The 21,645-nt window shown below is 36.7% G+C and overlaps 1 protein-coding gene across 8 annotated transcripts in view; it reads right to left on the reverse strand.

Annotated features, from left to right (window-relative positions):
• Positions 1 to 21,645, reverse strand: part of lama2 (laminin, alpha 2) — an 852,572-nt gene that overhangs the window by 528,501 nt on the left and 302,426 nt on the right. For all 8 annotated transcript variants that reach the window (XM_039747473.1, XM_039747472.1, XM_039747479.1 and 5 more), the window contains exon 4: positions 7,009 to 7,251. In XM_039747473.1, the coding sequence (XP_039603407.1) occupies positions 7,009 to 7,251 (243 nt within the window). The remainder of the gene's footprint in view (positions 1 to 7,008; positions 7,252 to 21,645) is intronic.

Here is a 21,645-nt window from a genome sequence, read left to right on the forward strand (position 1 = left end):
CAGTGCAAAGGTTAAAATTTAACAGTATAGAGCAAAAGAGGATCTTCTCACACTTGACTGGATGGTTGCATTCCAAGAAGATAAATAATGGTTGCAGAGGTCACAGACAGCAATGAAAAGGAATTAATATTATTGTCTATCTTCCAAAAGAGTAATCCTAACTATACAGAAAATGTTGACATCCAGACAAAAACTAGACAAAGGAATGAACAGAACTATATGGCAGTTAAAATCCCTATTAAAGAAAAACTTCTAAAATTATAAAAAAAAAAAGTTACTTGAGTAACACTTTAGTTTAGGTACTACAAAAATGCATCAATTACTCGTTTACTCTATTGTAACAAAACCTTAAGAAAGGCTTCTTTTGGTCTGCATAAGATTTATAAAACATCAGTAGACAGGCTATTCATCTCTGTGCAGTGTGGCATATTGACATGATGGTAAAATTGCTTGTTAATATGAAGAACTCACAGTCCTATATAATACACATAATATCAAGAGAAATGTGTCTCAGCCACCTCAGACCACTCCAAAATGAGGTTTTATTAGGTCACCTTGTAGAGATGAATAAATACTTTCCTGATGCTCTTTTAGTGTTATGAAGATCTGAAGTGTTTTTAAGGTCTTGTTTCATAAAAGTAATGAGTAATAGATGCATTTTTGAAGTGTGGTGTTAATGATATTTGAACTTTAAAGAAAGCAAACTAAGGTAAACAAGTCTACAGAGCCATTATATTTGAGCAACCTGATGAGAGGAGAGCTTTCTTTTTGTTTTGTTCGCCTCTTCCTCAAATGATGCCAACTAGCATCTTGCCACAGCAATCTCTTTAATAAACCTATTTTCACACATAATACACCTTAAAAAATCAACCACTATACTGATGACTGCTTGGTATTTTAGAACCCTTTTGATCTTTCTCATGTTTTTAAATGATGAGACTATTTTGATGCCCAGTCCAGATATAAAATAAATAGGTTCCAGTCAATTGGAAACTTGTTAAATTGCATGCAAATGTTAGAAAAGTTTCTTCTCACAAAGTACCATAGAGACATGGAATAAATTACCAACTAGTGTGGTAAAGAGAGTAAGTCATTACAGACCTTCAAATCTCGACTTGATGTTGCTTTAGAAAATCTAGGGAAATAGGATGGACAAGGTTATTGGGCATAATGGTCTGTTTATTGTCACAATTGTTCTAATGTTCACATGTTCTAAAGTCCTTCCTTCTTTTATTAATCAACATCTGTCAATTGCTTTTCTTTATCCTTGTATGTTCCTGTGATCAAGACATTTAAATAACTGGGCATAGACCTCAAACTCTTTGTACAGGACACAGCATTTTCTGACTTCTGCTGGAATCACTGGAAATTTACACTACATCCTATTTAGACCTGCCTTAGCCCACCTGCTACCCTCTAATGTTGGTTGTCTGTAGAGGATAATTTTGTCTCCCACAGTCTACTTGGAAACTGAGGCGATCTTTCCCTAAACTAGGCCTTTCTATTGCCTTGGCCCTTAGAACATGGTATCAGGGTGAAGGCTTCTAAGAAATTGCACTTAATGGTTTTCACATATGCCTATTTTTCTACAACAAAGCCTTATAAACTGGTTGGGTGGCTAATTCCCATGGTCTTATTGAGACATTGTCTCTCTTGAATACCTTGTTGACAGCTCAGGTTTTAAAAGATTTCAGAGACTGCTGTCTATGTTTACTCTTCCTCCTTCATTTTTCTCAAACTAGCATCAGTCCCAAAAACACCTGATATTCCACTGTCTTCATTTCTACTCTCTCACCCTCTTTTTGACTTCTCTCAATCATGGTCTCCCTGGACTAAAACTACTTTATTACGTTAGTATCATATAAATGCTTTATGTGGTGTACACAAATTCAGGTGTTTTTCAATGAATGGGTTTTCCATCCATTCATCACTTCATTTACTGAATGATTTTTTCCAGTTTTAGCACAGCTGAGAGCAAACAAAACTTGGATGCCCCTCTCATTCCATTCAAAGGTACACTCAGGAACAAGCCCATACTCATTGCTGTCAAGCCAGGTTAGAGTTGCCAGATAACTTAACATAAACATCTCTAGGAATGAAATTCAGAACTCCTGTAGAAAAATCTCACACAGATACAATTCTGGATTCAAACTATTGTGCCACACACCAACTATAAATGTGAAATGCACTTTTCATGCACCCAAGATGAATATATATTATGTTGCTGGAACAGAGACTTCACCAACACAACACAGATTCAGTAATTTATGCCCAATCTCTTGAACCTTCTTTAGTTTTTTTTAAGTCAAGTGTAAACATTCTTTTTTTTTAAATTTTATTAATTTTATTGTAATCATTCCATACAAATAGATCAATTTTTACAAAAAATAGGATTGAAAACAAGTCGTCCTCCACCCCTGAGAGAGAGAGCATGGCCAACAGAGTAAAACTTAAGCCTTGTAAACATACCTAAATTGATGAGTTTAATAGGGCAATAGAGATGAATGGAGAAGAAAAAGAAATGTGGAGATAATTGCTTTCTCGGTGCATTAAGAGCTTATTCTAAAAGATTATTGATAAGATCCTGACAGATTTTGAAAAAATTCTAAACAGATCCTCTAACTGAATATTTGATTTTTTCCAATTTCAAATACAGTGATCCCTCACTATATCGCGCTTCGACTTTCACGGCTTCACTCCATCGCAGATTTTAAATGTAAGCATATCTAAATATATATCACGGATTTTTCGCTGTTTCGTGGATTTCTGCGGAAAATGCGTCTTTTAATTTATGGTACATGCTTCCTCAGTTTGTTTGCCCAGTTGATTTCATACAAGGGACGCTCATGGCAGATGGCTGAGAAGCTACCCAATTAGAGCACGTATTACGTATTAAATAAAACTCAATGATATAAGATATGCTTCCCACGCAGTGCTTCATACACTTCAAATCTCTAACAGCCCGTATTGATTTTTGATTGTTTGCTTTTCTCTGTCTCTCTCACTCTCTCTGACATTCTCTGCTCCTGACGGAGGGGGTGTGAGCAGAGAGGCTGTTTGCACAGAGGCTGTTTGCTTAGAAGATAAGGACTCGCCTGTAAAAAATGCTGAAAGATTACCTTCACATTGATCCCTTCATTGCGGCTGCTTTATCGCGGTGCTTCCCATACTTAAAAGTCCAACAGCCCTATTGATTTTTGATTGTTTACTTTTCTCTCTCTCTCTGACATTCTCTGCTCCTGACACGCGCACTCCTTTGAAGAGGAAGATATATTTTTGCAATCTTTTAATTGTGAGAAAGAACTGTCATCTGTCTTGTCATGGAGCACAGTTTAAACTTTTGACTAAAGGGTGTTATTTCATGTCTAGAGGGCTCTAATAATGTTAAAAAACGTATTTAGAAGGTCGTAAACAGGTTTTCTATGCTCTAACTGCGAAAATATTAGATTTATAAATTAAGAATCCTACTTCGTGGAAATTCATTTATCTGTCTGGAGCAGATTAACCACAATAAACAAGGGTTTACTGTATAACTGTGCTGAGAATATTTATAAACAATGTGGGAGAGTTTCTAAGGGCTTAAAATATATAAAAATAACCATACAAACATATGGTTTCTATTTCGCGGATTTTCACCCATCACAGGGGGTTCTGGAATACAACCCCCACGATCGAGGAGGGATTATTGTAGTACAAAACACTGACTTAAAAGAGGAGAATTAGGATTCTTCCAGTAAAGCAAAAGCAAAATAAGTCTGTGTGCCAAAAGTGTAGTAAATGCAAATACAGTTTGTTTGTCCTTCTCCACTTTAAACCCATCTGGAAGAACATCAAACACAGCTGTTAATGGGTTAGGAGGGATTGTGACACCAAGGCTGTCTGAAAGGCACTTCAAAATTTTGGTCCAAAATGATGTTAATTTGGTACCGGCCCAAAACATGTGACCCAGTGAGGCTGGGACTTGATTGCAGCGTTCGCAGGTTGGATCTTGCCCTGGAAACATTTTGGAGAGTTTTAGGCGAGACAGATGTGCTTGATATATAATGTTGAGTTGAATAATTGTATGCTTTGCACATATGGAGCTCGAGCTCTGCATTGGTATTTTCCACTCCTTTTCTGATATATTGATTAAGAGATCTTTTTCCCATTGTCCTCTTGGATCTTTGAAAGAGAGGGACTGGAGGCATGGAGGAGGGTGCAAGATGAAGAAAATTGGGCAGGTTCTGTTTAACAAAGTTCCTAATTTAAAGATAGTGAAACAAATGTGTGGCTGGAAAAATAAACTGGAATGTAATTGTTCATAGGATGCAAAGACATTGTCTATATAAAGATCTCTAAGCAATTTAATCCCAAATCTTTTCCAGATATTAAAAACTGAATATGTTTGCGAGGGTTGAAAGAGGTGGTTCTCTTGCAGTGGTACCACAGATAAAAGATTCTCCATGTTAAAATGCTTTCTACATTGGTTCCATATTCCGAGTGGGTGAAGCACAATTGGGTTATTAGTATATTGCATATAACTTGCATTTATTGGGGTACAAAGCAGGGAATATAAAGAAGTACTGCAGGATTTTATTTCTATTGTGGACCAAGCCTGTGTATGTTCATCTATCCGTGTCCAGATTTTTACAGTTTGTATGTTTGCTGCCCAGTAATAAAACTGAAAGTTGGGTAGAGCCATACCACCTTCTGCCTTAGGTCTTTGTAGGGTTGCTCTTTGGATACGTGGATGTTTTGAGTTCCCAATAAATGAGGTTATTGTTGAATGTAATTGCTTAAAAATTATTTATTGATGTTGCATATTGGAATGTTTTGAAATAAAAAAAGAAGCTTAGGAAGAATATTCATCTTAACAACGTTAATTCATCCAGCAAGTCTTGCTTATTTTTTTCCATACAGACAGTACAATTTTGTTGATAAAGAGCTTTATGTTTACTTGTGATATTTACCCCTAGGTATTTAAACTGATCTGCAAAGATAAAAGATAGGGTGTCCAATCTATTATTATATGTTTGAGAATTCACAGGAAAGAGCACACTTTTATTTAAATTAATTCTAAGACCAAAAATCTTTTTAAATTCTGTAAGTGCTGTTAGGACTGCAGGCACAGTATTTTGTGGGTCTGATATATGCAGTATATATCATCTGCATTTAGAGAAATTTTCTGTTGAAGTACTTCTCTGATAATCCCCTTTATCTGATAAAAAATTCAACAGTGAACCGCCAGTTGTTCTATGGCAATTGAAAATAGCAGTAGTGACAAGGGGCATCCTTGTCTTGTACCACGTTCTAGTGTAAAGTAGTCTGAACAAATGTTGTTAATACAAACCGAAGCTTCTGGATTGGTATACAGTAGTTTGATCCATGCACAAATGTTCAGGCCAAACCCAAATGTCTTTAATGTAGTGAAAAGGTATTTCCATTCATCATGTCAAATGCTTTTTCTGCATCCAATTAAAGGGGTGTTTGACTTTGTTGGTGAGTATATTACATTAAACAGGCGTCGAAGATTGGAAGATAAGTGTCGACTCTTGATAAATCCAGTTTGATCTAGTGATATTACCGAAGGCAGCACTTTCTCCATCCTTCTAGCTATGATTTTTGAGAGTATCTTAACATCATCATCCAGAAGTGAAATTGGTCTATATGATGCACATTGTAATAAGTCCTTATTTTGTTCAGGAAAAACGGTGACTAATGCTTAGTGAAAAGTTTAAGGTAGACTTTGATTGTGTCTAGCTTCTGTAAATGTTCCTAATAGGAGGGGAGCTAGCTGAGCGGAGAAGTTCTTATAAAATTCTGCAGGGTAGCCATCAGGGCCTGCTGCTTTCCCACCTTGAAGTGACTTTATAGTATCTAGTAATTCTGCCACAGGTTTATCCAGTTCCTCCGCATCTATTTGTGGCATCTGTAATGTATTGAGAAATGTATTAGATTGTGTGTTGTCTTTTTTAAACTCAGTAGAATATAAGGATTTATAGTAGTCTCTAAATGTGTGCATTATATTTTTATAGTCAATGATTTCATCTCCGTTCGTGGTGGTGATTACTGGGATTGCATTGTGAACTTCTTGATTGTGGATTTGTTGAGCTAAAAGCTTATTAGCTTTCTATCTGTGTTCATAGTTGTGATGCCTGGATTTCTAAATTAGTTGTTCAGTTTCTTTAGGGAGGTTGAGTTCTGAATGTAGAGCCTGCCTTTTCCTATGTAGAGCCTTGCTTGGAAGCCTGGCATGTTCTTCATCTATTCTAGTAATTTCATTTTTTAGCTCTGATACTTTCTTGGTTTCTAATTTATTCCTGTGGTAAAGATATGAAATAATCTGTCTTCTTAAGAAGGCCTTTAGAGTTTCCCAGAGTATTTCTGCAGAAACCTCAGAGGATGTATTTGTCTTTAGGAAGAAACTGATTTGGTTGGATATAAATTCAGTAAAGTTCTCGTCTGCTAACAGAAGCGGGTTAAGACACCATCTGTGAGGTGAGCGTGTGGGGCATAGTGACTTTAGCTCCAAGATCAGAGGTGTATGGTCGGAAATAACAATAGCATCGTACTGGATGCTAGATTTTCGGCTATTTCAATTCAAGTCATGAATGACTGCTTAACATCCCCCAGCTGATCGGCAAGTGTGCTCAGTTTAGACGTGTTTTTCTGAATGTGCTCCTCAATTTTTTCCAGCATACATTTAAAGGTCGCCTCAAAGCGAGTATATATGCGTTTCGTTGGTCTGGGCTTGGATGTAGTTTTAGTTTTCTTTTCCATTTCTTTCTGAGTCCCTTTCTTGCCAACCATGTTTATATATGTTTGCATAAACTGTAGTAGAACCCTCGGGTTGGATAAAAACAGAATATCTCAGGATAATAAAGAAATAATATAAAAAATAACACCGCTGCTAACGGAGCTCTGCTTCAGACGAGACCCAAGTGTAAACATTCTATGCATTTTTTTCACTTCAGATTGTCTCTAAGCAAGGTACAACACAGCAGAAAACGATTAAACTCACAAACTCACCTCTCCATTTTCCAGTGGGTGGATCTTGGAATAAAATGAAGTGCAGATGACTTCATCATCTCGAGTGTAAGATGGTGGGCCAGTCCGAGGAAATATACCGTAGCGGGATATACACTCTGAATCTGTGATTGCATAATATTGCCATGGTCTAAAGACAATACCATCATTGGAGCTTTCCAAAATCCAGTTCCCAGGACGAGGAGAATTGGCAGCTTTCAAGATAACGTAAGCAATCTGAAAAACCTGAAAAACAAAATTATCAAAAGCAATTACACACTGCACAAAAGAACTTGTTTTTGAAAGCATGGTTTAAACAAGAAAAACTCTATGAAGTACAGTTTGTCAAACATCAATATTTTCAGTTCACAATGACAGCAAACTTTGTGAGCACTGAAACAGGAGCAGCAGTTAACATACTAGTAATTTTATCAGTTTGGATATTTTGCTTTTATCATATGCTGCTGTATTTTCTTTAGTTTTTCAGAATCTAAAATCTACAGTATAATATCATGTTGTTAAATTCTGCACATGAGAACTGAAAAGTAAGCTTATTTTTTATTTTCATTATATGTAGTTAAAGGTGATGCAGAACCTCTGTAGCAAGTTTGACATAAGCAAACAGATAATTGAATATTTTCAAGGGCCAAACGTTTTTATTAAATTCTATCTCTATACTGTGGGAAAAAAAATTGAGATGAAGAATGAATACCTACCAACTGAAAGATTGCTAACAATTCTATACATCTAAAGAAGGCCATACAATAGAGAGAGAGATAGAGAGGTTACTGAGCACGCACTGATACCGCGCATTGCCACTCCCACCACATGACAAACCAACTCAGGATCCCAGATTAGGTCCCAACTGCAGCCATGCAATGGCACACTAGTTCAGATAGAATGGAACAGTGTGAGGTTTTTTATAGTGGCTGGAGCGGCAATTCTGCCACCAACCCCCAGGTTTTTCCCTGCAGGTTGGAGGGCCTACGTGCAGGGCTGGATGCAGATTAATGTCATACCCAAGACGGAGCAATAGCAGGTTAAGGGCTTTGCTCAAGGGCTCAACGGAATAGAGTCTCTTTTGGCATTTACAGGATTGGAACTGGAAACCTTCCGATTGTCAGTGCAGATCCCTAGCCTCAGAACCACCACTCCACCATCACATAATACAGAAATCCCTCCTTTCCGTTCCAGAACCCCCCGCCATAGGTGAAAATCCGCGAAGTAGAAATCATATGCTTGTATGGTTTTTTTAAGCCATTTTTTTTAAGCCCTTAGAAACTCTCCCACACTGTTTATAAATATTCTCTGCACAGTTATACATTAAACCCCTTGTTTATCGCAGTTAATCCGCTCCAGACAGATAAAAAAATTCATTTATTTATAAATCTAATATTTTCGCAGTTAAAGCATTGAAAACCTGTTTACGACCTTCTAAATACGTTTTTTTAACATTATTAGAGCCCTCTAGACATGAAATAACACCCTTTAGTCAAAAGTTTAAACTGTGCTCCATGACAAGACAGAGATGACAGTTCTTTCTCACAATTAAAAGAATGCAAACATATCTTCCTCTTCAAAGGAGTGCGTGTAGCAGAGAATGTCAGAGAGAGAGAGAAAAGTAAACAATCAAAAATCAATAGGGCTTTTAAGCATGCAAAGCACCGCGATAAAGCGGCGGCAATGAAGGGATCAATGTGAAGGTAGTCTCAGCATTTTTTAGAGGAGTGTCCGTATCTTCTAAGCAAACAGCCTCTGTGCAAACAGCCCCTCAGCTCACACCCCCTCCGTCAGGCAGAGAGAGACAGAGAAAAGCAAACAATCAAAAAAAAATACGGGCTGTTAGAGCTTTTAAATGTGTGAAGCACCGCGCAGGAAGCATATCGTATATCATTGAGGAGTTTTATTTAATACGTAATACGTGCAATGATTGGTTAGCTTCTCAGCCATCCGCCAATAGCGTCCCTTGTATGAAATCAACTGGGTAAACAAACTGAGGAAGCATGTACCATAAATTAAAAGACCCAATGTCCGCAGAAATCCGCGGACCAGCGAAAAATCCTTGATATATATTTAGATATGCTTATATTTAAAATCCGCGATGGAGTGAAGGCGCGAAAGTCAAAGCGCGATATAGCAAGGGATCACTTTAGTCTTTTCCTAAAAAGCTTTCCTATTTACCTTTAAAATTTCTGTATGAAAGATAATATTGCTAATTACAAACAACACTTAGTGATTATTTGGCAAATACATGTTAAAATCATATATTCAGTATCTATCTTATGACTACATTAAATGAGAATACAAAATTAGGGTTAGGGGTTTGCTAGAGTAGAAAGGCAGCCATAATCACAAAGTTCAATTCTGAATGTTAAAAACAGACTTTTTAAATCAGCACTAGAATGTTCTTTCATTATTCATTGTTACTGAGTTAATTATCGCTGATTTTACTGAATGTGTTTTTGGATACACATCAACTCACATTGTAAAAGATCTTGTGAAAGTCATTGTACTGTATAATTTATACGTTGTTTTAATCAACTACGTTTCACTTACCTACCACACTAGTCTATGTTTTTTAATTTACTCAAATACTAAAATTAAAGATTGCTAATCCTGCAGGTTTTTGTTAAAATTCTCATATACATTACAAAAAAACAAAAAACCTTGTTCAGTTACTATGATGGCACGTTCCTCAAAAACAAAATGATGATTTTGAATATTCCTTCAGCTATGATACTGTCACCATTTTTTGTTTTAAAGCATAATTTCAAAGGATTTACCTTTCCTTTGCCTTCCACAGAAAAACAGCAAACACATTTCTACAGATATTGGCTTGGACCATGTTAAAATATGTGATCTTTTAGTTATAGTAATTACAGCAACTGATTTATGCAATATTAATTCAAAATACAATATATATTGCATTCGGTTTATTTTGCTGTAGCAGACATTGGATTTCACTGAAGTGTACATATACTGTATTAGAAAGGCACAATTTAAATTGAGGATTAAATAATTGTGGCTGCAGTTGTACTGTAGTGGTTAGTGTTGCTACTTCATGGATCAGACATACTTGGGTGAAATTCTGTGCCTGGCCATTATCCGAGTTTAGCTTGCACATTCCTCCCATGTCTGTGTAGATTTTCCTCCAGGTCATGTTGTTTTCTTCTGTCTAAAGATTTTCTGGTTGGGTTAAATTATGACTTTCACCTGACCTTGCATGATAGAATGTGTATATGGGCCTTGCAATGACTTGACACTATATCAAGGGCTGGTTCTTGCCTTGTGCCTAGTAATGCCTGGATAGCATCCTGTCAGTTGGGACCTTGAGTTGCACCGAGCAGATTTGAAAACATTAAATTATTAAATGATTGTAAGGATGACATACTTCATGTATTTATAAAGAAAGATACATCTTACATACACATAAAACACATGCTGCTACCAAATGACAGTCATTATATCAGAATCTAGCCACACAGATATGACCAATGCTGATCTACTGTCATAAATTTGCAATGCTGCTTTCTTTCATCATTCACTTATAATACTTGTACGTTTGCATATGGAACCAGACAACGTTAAAATTTATCAAAAAGTTCCTAGCACACCCATCATTGTGCAATGACACAGATCACACTTTCAATTATTCTTGGAGCACTGCAACAGTCTCACAGTCTGTCAGAGTGAGATTAGAACTGCAAATAAACAAGCGTGTAAGGATTTACCCAAGTAAAGTGAAGATGTAGTAAGGCTATAAGAAAAGAGGAACCAAACATTTTTCCTTGGCCAGATAGAGACCACAATTGCAAGCAGAATGTGGTAGTGTAGGACAAAAAGGTGTTGAGCACTGGCCCCAGCAAGATTTCTGGTGACACAAGATCACCATCAATATGGGCTACTATTCCCCAGTGTAACTGGGAATTTGATTATGTCCCAAACGCCGACAACTGGAAACCTAATCCCAACTATGGACATGTACCATTGGGATGGTCAAGCACCCTAAGTGAAGTTCCAAGAAGATGGCCGTAGAAATTCCCAAGGCCAGTTTGGACCACAAATGTTATCTGATGGACTGGAAGTTTTTCCTGGTCAGGGTTTAAAAGAACCATAAGACCAAGCTTATATTCAGGAGGTTCAGTGTTGGCAAATGAAATGACAGAAAGCATAAAGAAAAGTCAGAAAATGAATAGAAGGTGAAGAAGCAAGCAGTGGACGCAGAAGATATGAACTTTAGTGGGGAAGTGCTTTGTGTTACATGTAGGAGTAAACCTCTAAATGGTTATTAAATAACCCAATTTATTTGACATGATTAAGCCTTCCTGGATTTATCTGATTCAGATTCTAGAGGATGCAAGGCACATATACTGTATATACAGTATAAATATATCTATACTAATAAAAGGCAAAGCCCTCACTGACTGACTGACTGACTCACTGACTCATCACTAATCTCCAAGTTCCCGTGTAGGTAGAAGGCTGAAATTTGGCAGGCTCATTCCTTACAGCTTCCTTACAAAAGTTGGGCAGGTTTCATTTCGAAATTCTACGCGTAATGGTCATAACTAGAAGGTATTTTTCTCCATTTACTGTAATGAAGTTGAGCTCGAAAGCCGTGGGGGGCGGAGTTTTGTGTGACATCATCATGCCTCCCACGTAATCACGTGAACTGACTGTCAACGCAGTGCATAGAAAACCAGGAAGACCTCCAAAAAGTGCTGAAGAAAACATGCATTATATAATTGAGAAGGCAGCGAAACAATAAGAAGCGAGCGAGTGACATATACAACCATATTCATGAGTGCTGCTACTTCGGAAACAAAGCAAGGTGTAAACCTAAAGTTTAAATTAAGTTCATAGACAGGCTGCCGCTGGCATTTGTCATGCCCACGGGTAATGTGGGATACAAGTTTAATGAGAGGACGAAGGGTATAAACGAGAGTTTTGATCACTTTGTAACTAAGTTAAAATTGCACGTGAAGGGCTGTGCTTATGCAAATTCCGAGAGACTGTGTTTGTGGAGGACTGACAGTTAAGGCGGGTGGGGGAGTCACGTCATCATCTCTCCTCCCATTCACCTCATTTCGCTCTGAGCTGAGCTCCGCAGCTAACGCAGTGTTACGGAAGCGACTTTGTGATGCTGCCACCAAATACTCACAGAAAAATCCAAAAGTTATTACACACGCTTTCTCTAGTTTCTCCACACTGAATCCTCCAGGCGCTACTTACAAAAGGTTACATTGACAATCGTGTTACGTTATTTTTAAAATGTTTCCTTTTGCATATGCTCCATAACGCGTTAAAAAATCACGCATTTAATCACACTTTGCAATACTATCAAAGGGGAACTTCTGTCAATGCATGATTTCATGGCACACCGATTACATTGATCAGCGCTTCCCGATTCATTTTACCCTCGCACCCCCTTGGTTTGAGAAGAAGTATGAAAAAATATGAGGTTAACACAGAAAAACAGATCACCAATTTAAGCTTTATGAATAATCGATTCGCCATCAATAATTGTTTTGGTAAAGCCATACTCAGTGTAATCCTCCTTCCATTTTATAATTTTTCTGCCACTAGCCATGATTAAATGAACGGTAAAAAAGTAATAGCGAAGCGAGGGTGACTTATTCAGGCAGGCAGGCGATGGCTCAATAGCTCGAATTTGGATATAAGTAGGTTCTATTTAGTCACCAGAAATATCTTTGTTAGGAATGGAAGTTGAAATTAGTCTTTAAATTTCTATGGTAAAGAAAAAGTTATGCAATGATAACTAAATTTAACTATATAAAGTCAAAAGTTTTGCATATAAAGTCATTCCCGAATATATAAAGTCAAACCTTGATTATATAAAGTCAGTGTCGGAATATATAAAGTCAAAACTTAAATATATAAAGTCAGCGTCGGAATATATAAAGTCAGTGCTTTATATATTCACAAAATCAATGTATTTGCCTGTTTGGCACCCCATAGTATATGTGTGTGTGTATATATGTACACATGTATGTATATATATATATATATATATATATATATATATACAGTGGAACCTCGGTTTGCGAGCATAATTGTTCGGAAGCGTGCTCAATCCAAAGCACTTGTATATCAAAGCGAATTTCCCCATAAGAAATAATGGAAACTCAGATGATTCGTTCCACAACCCAAAACTATTCATATAAAAATGATTAATACAAAATATAAAGTAAAATACATAATATAAATTAACCTGCACTTTACCTTTAAAAAGAATCATGGCTGGTGTGAGTTTCTAAACTCATGTGGGATTCCACCCAACGGGACGACACGCGGAAGAGCGTCCCAAAGCAATCGCAGTCTCCCAGCGCTGTAGCAGTTCGCCGTATAAGCGCATCCAAAAAGATCGAAGGCATGCTATAAGCGCCTGTCGTCAATGGGTCATACAAGGAACATTATAAAGATCCCGCTACAATAAATAACAGCGCTGTTGCTATTTCAAGCTGAATAAAGCAGGTGTTAAAGTACTGAGACTCAGCTTCATGTTTTGGGGAGCAAGATGGGGATTCGCACTTCACAGCGCACACACACATAGTCACAATGCTGTTAAAAAACAGTATATGCTCGTACGGATGTAGACTATATGAGTGACACAGACTCAGACGGAGAATAGGAGACGATTGGCAGAGTAAGAGAGAGAGAGAGAGACGCACTGGGCGAGTGAGCGAGCGAGCGAGATAAGGAGAGAGAGAGAGAGAGATGCGCTGGGCGAGCGAGCGAGATAAGGAGAGACAGAGAAGAACCATCAGCTCAGTTGTGATCACATGACGCTCAGCTGACAGTGTATCCATAATACTATAAGACATCGTTCGTTTATCAAGTCAAAATTTATTAAAAATTTTTGCTCGTCTTGCAAAACACTTGTAAACAAGTTACTCATAAACCGAGCTTCCACTGTGTATATATATATATATATAGATATGAGAACAACACTCATATCAATGACAAAACAATTACATTAACAATCATGTTACGTCATTTTTAAAATTTTTCCTTTTCTTTTTCAGAAATTCTTTAGAACACTACTTCTCCGCTGCTAAGCTCAGGTATTCTGCTAGTATATATATATATATATATATATATATATATATATATATATATATATATATATATATATATATATATATATATATATATTAAACTTGGCATTCAATACCCTAATTCTCAGTTTCAGAGATTAAAAAAAAGTTATCCAGTCTGCTTAGATCGACTTAAATCTAGTTTTAAGATTGCCAAGCCCAGTAATATTATTTTCAAGGCAAGAAGCTCAGACACCTAGACTGACTCACCCTGGGTTTTGATATATGGAAGGAAAGGTTAAGCACCTGCTGGAGAAACATGGAGGCAACATGCAAAACACAATGAATAAATAAATAGCAGTAAAAAAGAAACAGACTCTCAGTAAACTGAAGTGCCCATAACAACCTGTTGCTTAAACAAAAACGAAGAGTAAGAAATGGTCATGGACTGGAAAGTTCAGTTTTCATTGCATCCAGCTATGATTCAGAGCTTAAAGCCACCTATTTTGTAATATATATTTTTATTTTTACTCTGACCACTCAAGATATTGTAATCACGTTTTTGAGTAATAGAGGTACGAAAGCTCAAACGTTTTGATATTGACCTCAATGATGAAGGTGGCTGCATTACTTTAAATATTAAGTTATATAATCTTTAAAAAAATAACTAATGACCTTTCTAAAAATGACAGTTAGTATCACCCAAGTAACACAATACACAGTGAATTGCAGATATGAATTATCATTGTAAATTATTTTAATTTTAGGAGGCATTAAATCTGCAATAATTTTCACAAGCCACAGAGAGCCGTTTTCATTTCATAGCCAAACCTAGAGTTTTCATTCTCATATAGAGCAGGTTGCAATTACTTTCCATACCTGGAGACTTCATGGAAATGAAGATCATACCTACTGGAATATTGAGGATTCAAATATTGAGCAGAAGCCACATTCTTAAAAATAAAGATGCCAGAATGATTCTTCATAGTGATGACATAGGGGAACAACCTCCATATGATTCACAAATAACCTTTTATTTACACCCATAACAGGGTTCATAAAAAAAATAGAAAAAAAAACATCTGTGAAATACTAATAGGAATTTACTTGGACATCCACAGAAAACTTTGCAGAAAGGACAAAATTTTCTGAACCACAAAATTAACGAGTGTTCATAGACACCAATAGAGCTAATAGAAAAGAGAGGTAAACAGTGTATTTGGTTGGTGTTAAACAGTAGTATTAAAAAATAACTCCAAATAACATCTATGGTACTTTCTTGATTTTAAAGGAAAATCTTTACAATAAACTTTTCTGGTACTGATATTATATTTCAATAAACAGGTATAGTCTAAGATTGTGAGAGTACAAAGAAGATTATAATATGCATGGCCAGATCTACCATCAGGGTGACTTGGGTATACAACCATGGGGCTCTGCTCATAAAGGAGCCTTAGCATATGTGAGAGAAAAAAATAGTCTTATAACAGGAAAACTCCACATTTTCACTGACAGTCCAGGTGCCTACAGCAATCTGTTGACCAGCACAAGATTGTGAGTATAATCCTATATAAACAGACATAAACAAAAAGCAATTCTAAAAGAAAACTATGAGTCCTCACTGATTGACATGAGTGGAGCATGATCAGAGCAGGAGCCTCATAGGTCTCTATTATGTGATTGTATATTTAATGTTACCAAACTGCAAAAAACAAAATGGATGGTCATTTAAAACAAAAAAAACATACAGAACCAAAAAACTATGTTGCAATGAAAACTATACCAGACATTTAAGAGGATACATAGATGCAATATCAAAACACAAGTTGAATTCCAGCAGATGTGATGTTGCTCTCATCTGTTTGTTAGATTCATTGCAATACACAAACATGAAGTTGACCCTGCTATAAAGTTTGGACCTTTTTCTGCTTTAAGTCTTGTATTGTATATATTATTTGCATTTGTGATGTTCATAATTGATGAGTAAATGAGTGAGTCTGGTGGGGGAGTATTCAATTGGTGTCTTAATCCTGCTTTAATTATATGACAGTTGAGTCATTGTTGCTTGAACAGATGCAGTAAGGCAATTATTTTGTCTGAACTTATTAAAACTTTACCAGTTCGTTCTTAAGCTCATGAATATTAGTTATGTAAACACATCATGCACAGCCAAATAAAACGCATGCAATGTGCTTGTCCTCAGCCATGTTTTGACATTTTGCATGACCTTTCTACTCCACAAACTGTTACATGTAATGCTATAGCAATAAAAATGGCTCATCATATTCCAAGAAAGATCAGTGTACTGTATTTTAGGAAGTCTGACATTAATAGATCAGAAAAGAGGCTGAAACCAATTAAAGGCTGTAGTTGTTCTTCCGTTTTGCCTGTATTAACTTTGAGAAGGTTTAGTGCTCTCAGAAGCCAATTATTGACCAGGTTAACAACATATCCACACACACTGAAAGAGATGGAATCAAGTCCGCCAAGGAATTCTGTTTAATTATAAGGCATCTAAAACACTAATGACCTACCCACTTAACACTTCATAGACTCAGGAGTATGTACAGTATATTTAGTTGCAGTACAAAAGAAAACACAATAATTTTATTCACTTTTAGAAACAAATTAGATTATGTTTCCTCCCACACTGGAATGGGCAGGAACACATTTGAACCACATAACGAATGGATATAACGCTTAGCAAAATAAAAATTTAAAAGAATGATTGCTTACTGGGTGAAAAACTCGACTGCATTTGGATGGCAAGAAGAGGGTATGGTAAAGGGGCAGCTCTTCTTGTCATCTTTTTTTGTAAACATTTTTTATTTAATAATGGGACAAAAAAACTGAAAAATCAAAAGAAAAACATATTCAAACATAGACAGCACAAAACATAGCACTGGGACAGACAGCCTACAGTGTAATCTTCATCTTTTTTGGGTAGGCATTGAATTTTAAAATTAAAGTTTTTTGGATGCAAATTCCAAATATGAGGGTTTCAGTGTGGATAGTGAACTTTAGATGCAAATATCAGAGAGGGAGATTACAAAGACCAAAGGATTAAGTAGTAAAAGCCTGTAATGCAAAGTAAAAATTGAAAACACAATATAATTAGTAGTTATGCCACAGTAATTCTAGTGTAAATCCATTAACATAAACACAGCAATAATGAAGGAAAAAAAATCACTTGCCTTTTGTGCCCTCCTTGCCCCCTTCGCAGATACCTATGGATTTTAAAAGGATTCTCGCTGCATGCAGTAACACAAGGCTAGAGTAAGTTCAGTTTTTCTTGATCTGTCAGTATCTTGTTAATATAAAAAAAAGATTCTGTTTTTCCAGGATATTAGGATCCTTTTTCAAAGTCCAAAGAACCACTTCCATATGCAAAACACTTTTCATATAGTTAAATGGCTCTTTGTCAAGTAATGGTTGTATGAGTAACAACACAACCCAGTAAAGTGCCATTGCAAAAGCATTATTTTTAAGATTGTGGCTCTTTCTAGACTTGAGAAACAAGCAAAAGAAATGGCCAATCCTAAATTGTAATACTCTGTTGATGTTCATATAGAGCCTGATTATATCTAAATCAATTATGAAAATGAGGATGAATTTTTAGATCCCATAGCACATTGGCCATTTGAAACTAGCCAATGGATATATGTCCTTAGTGTAGAGCTTTCCAATTTATTTGTAATCACTTTTTATATTCTGGTCTTCTAGTACCCCGTCAACCATTCATTTACAAACCTGCTTAATCAAGTTATAAGTCATAGGTGGCTACAGCTTATCTTGGAACCACTGAGGAAAAAGCCCTTTTTTTCCAATTAAGTGTGTAGTGATTATTTGCTCACGTTAAATTTTCAAAATTTGTATACATTGGTTACATGAATGCTTTAAAGTGAATGCTGCATCCTTTATACTATTACCTTAGGTTTTACAATTTAAACCAACAATTACTTCATTCTTCTTTTTATTTACTTTGCTTATACTGTATAATATATTCATGTCAAGTAGTATTTAAATACTATCATTCAATTTTGATTTTGTCACTGATTTGCTCTGCTTCACCTCTGCTTATCTCTCAGTCCCTGAAGCAATGTGTTTGTGCAGAGTGATGATTTCGCCTGTCTCTATTAGCTCCCTGATAATTCTTCCCCGAAGTCAATTGCAAGGGTGCCGAATTAAGGACAGGATTTGAAAACTGGCTGGAACTTCCTTCCTTTATGAGTAAAGCATGAATATCCAGGAAGGAAGCACAGAGATTTTGTAGGCTGTGTACTTCAGCAATCCATTAAAAATGTTGTACAGTTTCTAGATCTTTACATGTTTATTTGTTTTGGGGAGGCATTGATGGTGGAGGCCATCAGATGAAAGTACAGTATCTAACAGAATTCTCAGGTATTATAAAAGCAGTACACCTGAAGTTGTACTGATGAATAATTCTATTGTTTCTACAGAAGTTTTCTGTTGTACAAGAGTCAGTGAAGTCTAGCTAAAAAACAGTGAGGCCAACTATTTACTGGCAGGAGAATAGTGTGAATAGATAATGGCATGATTTTCATCAGCCATCTCTTATTATTATGTTTTCTTTTTGTTATTATTGTGATAGTGTATTGTTGTCCTCACTTTGTGCTGTATTTTTAATAGCACTTCCATACTATTTATCACTCCATTGCTAATCACATTGCACTGTTCCTTTACAGCAGGGGTCCTCAATACCAGTCCTGGAGGGCCACAGTGGCAACAGGTTTTTGTTCTATCCTGTTTGCTTAATTAGAAAGCAGTTCTTGGCAATAATTTAATTTCATGGCTTGTTAGTGCTTTAACTCTGCTATGTCAGGTAATTCTCATATGCTAGATTTTCTTGCCCTTTCTAATGATATCATCCAAATAATTTGAAGGCTAAAATAGATGACTAATTCTCTGTCCTTCACATTTTTCTCTTCACTTTCCTTCCAAGTATTTAATTTAAACCCAATAGTGCATGATAAATACACACAGGTGTAAATGGTAACAAGCTAAATGGAGAAATAATGGTCTCTTTTGTCATTTGCATGTTATTGCTAATTAGGATAATTAAAAAACAAGAATGCACCTGTTTTAAGACTAAAATAAGCAATAAGGGTTTAAAATCTTAATGTGCAAGAGAACTAAAATGGAGCAGAAGTTACTTGAGCAATAAGTTCTTCTTATTAAGCAATTGGGCTGGAGCAAAAACCTTACGCCACTGTGGTCCTCCAGGACCACGATTGAGAACCCCTACTTTACAGGATGGCAGCCATGCAGCTTGTATGCTATCTTTGGAATACTCTCAGTAAAAACTACAAACCTCAATGAATGTAATCTAGAACATTAGAATAATTGAGATGTAACAGCCATTAAGCCCAACAAGCTTTATCATCCTTTTGATCTAGATTATCTGAAAATAACATCAAACCATTATTTTAAGGTCTCTGCTTTCCACCATACAACTTGGTAATGTATTCTACAATATATGTCTATGGTTCATTGTGTGAAGAAAAACTTTGTAACATTTGTGGGAAATCTATCCTTAACGAGTTTCCAATCGAGTCTATTCTTGTTTATTTTAAAGTAACAGTTAGGATCTGTGCAAATCCCTTTCATAATTTCAAAGACTTTGATCATGCCACCTTTTAATCTTCATGTGTTTAAATTTGAAAGGTTCAGCTTCTTCAGTCTCTCTTTCATACCTCTCAGTCCAGGAATCAGCTTATATCACTCTCCTCTGGACTTTCTTTAATGCTACATCTTTTTTGTAGAACAGAGACCAAATCCTTACAAAATATACCAAAGTGAGATTTCACCATTGTGATATATAAACTAATATCCTATTAGCTTTTTTGGTGGCTTCTGTACACTGTCAGGATGTACATAGTGAGGAGTACAGTATGACTCGCAGGTCCTTCTCTTAAGGTGTACTTGTAAGTTTCAGACCTCCTTTTGTATATTCAAATCTAACATTTTTACTTCCTACCTGTAATGCCTTACTCTTACTTACATACAGTTCGAAGAAGAAATGTCGTTGGTGTTTAGGACATTTTTGGCTTTGTTTTTGACTTTGTGTTTGAGTTGTTACTTAAAATAAGATGTGTGCTATCGAAAGACACTCGTTTTATGACCTCTACCTGTCTATTGACCATTTTTGTGCCTGCTACAAAGACATTTATCATTGGCTAGTCTTTAAAATATATTTACCGTTAAACTTTAATCTTTTGGGCTTGCTTGTTTCCGTTTAGTCAACATAGTTTACAGTAGGTTTGGTAAATGTACAGTAGGTTTAATAATTTACAGTAATTTACAGTTTACAGTTTAATAATTTACAGTAGGTTTTGGCTTATCCAGCCACTTGTGAGCTTGTGTGTGTTTTGCTTTTTAATTTATTAAGGTCTAGTATTTCTTCTATCTGATTTGTTTACTGTGAAGTCAATACAGTATTTGACTTGCTCATGCATGAGGGGGCACTGATGTGCATGTGCCTACATTTTGTGAATTTTTCTGAAAATGGAGCAAAACCATCCTGATCTCAGGGGCCTCTTGAACCCAACATCGTCGATGGTCATGACTAGGATGAGCTTGGCAGATGAGGACAAAACACACATATACAAAGGGGTTGGTGCAAAAGTGCTCTAGTGATTTTATTAAAAACAGTAAAACAAACGGTGTCCCAAAGTGCAGCTGCTCCAAAATGTTCTTAAAGTGAACTGTGGAAGTTAAAAGTAATCTAATAACTAAATACATTAAAATGTGGTTAAAACTCAGGCAGGAAACTATCCTTTAAAACTGAGCCCTGGTGCCTTCCTTATAAAACTGACTTCTCTTCGTCTCATCCTTTTGCGGACCTTGCAGACCGAGGAGAAGTCCATCAGCAGACACAGACAACCTTTCAGTCCTGGCCCATGTCCCCACCGCCAATTCCACAGCGTTCTATGGGGAGCCACCAAACCCTGCTCCGCTCTGTGCCCACTGCTGCCTTTCCTGGCTTCGCCCAGCGAAAGCATGCTGTCCTCTCACTGCTGCCAACTCAATGGCTCTTCCCAGTGAGAGTACACACCTGAGCGCAATATTCACTCCTGCTGCCTGGTCACTCAGTAGGAGTGACCCCTCAGCCCTATCCTTAGTGCTGGCCACACACGCTCCTCTCTGGGGCACCATTCCTGTCTGATTACTTCCTCTCCTCGCAATGTCTCTTTCTCTCACTCCTACTGCCTTTCTCTCCATCCCTCTCTTTAACCTCTGTTCTCTCTTTCCCTTGTTTTTCTTTTTTCTCCAAGCACTTGCGCTTTCCTTTTAATATGGGGGGCATAGCACAGCTGTGGCAATCAGCAGCTCCCTTGCCACGCGACCGTGCCCATCCAAAGATGCAAGTGTGGCAATTAGAATTATTTACTTAAAACGCCAAACAGCCACGGATCCCACTTTACCACAGAGGACAGATTACAAGATTCCCTGTTGCCATTTCATCATGTTTTCTAATGGTCATGATGTGCCCAGAATGTGTCATCTTGTAGCCAAAATGAATTGACCAGTCAATATTGAGCGCAATTACAAAGCAGCAATC

Source organism: Polypterus senegalus, chromosome 3 (assembly GCF_016835505.1).
Source record: "Polypterus senegalus isolate Bchr_013 chromosome 3, ASM1683550v1, whole genome shotgun sequence".
Classification (NCBI taxonomy): Eukaryota; Metazoa; Chordata; class Cladistia; order Polypteriformes; family Polypteridae; genus Polypterus; species Polypterus senegalus.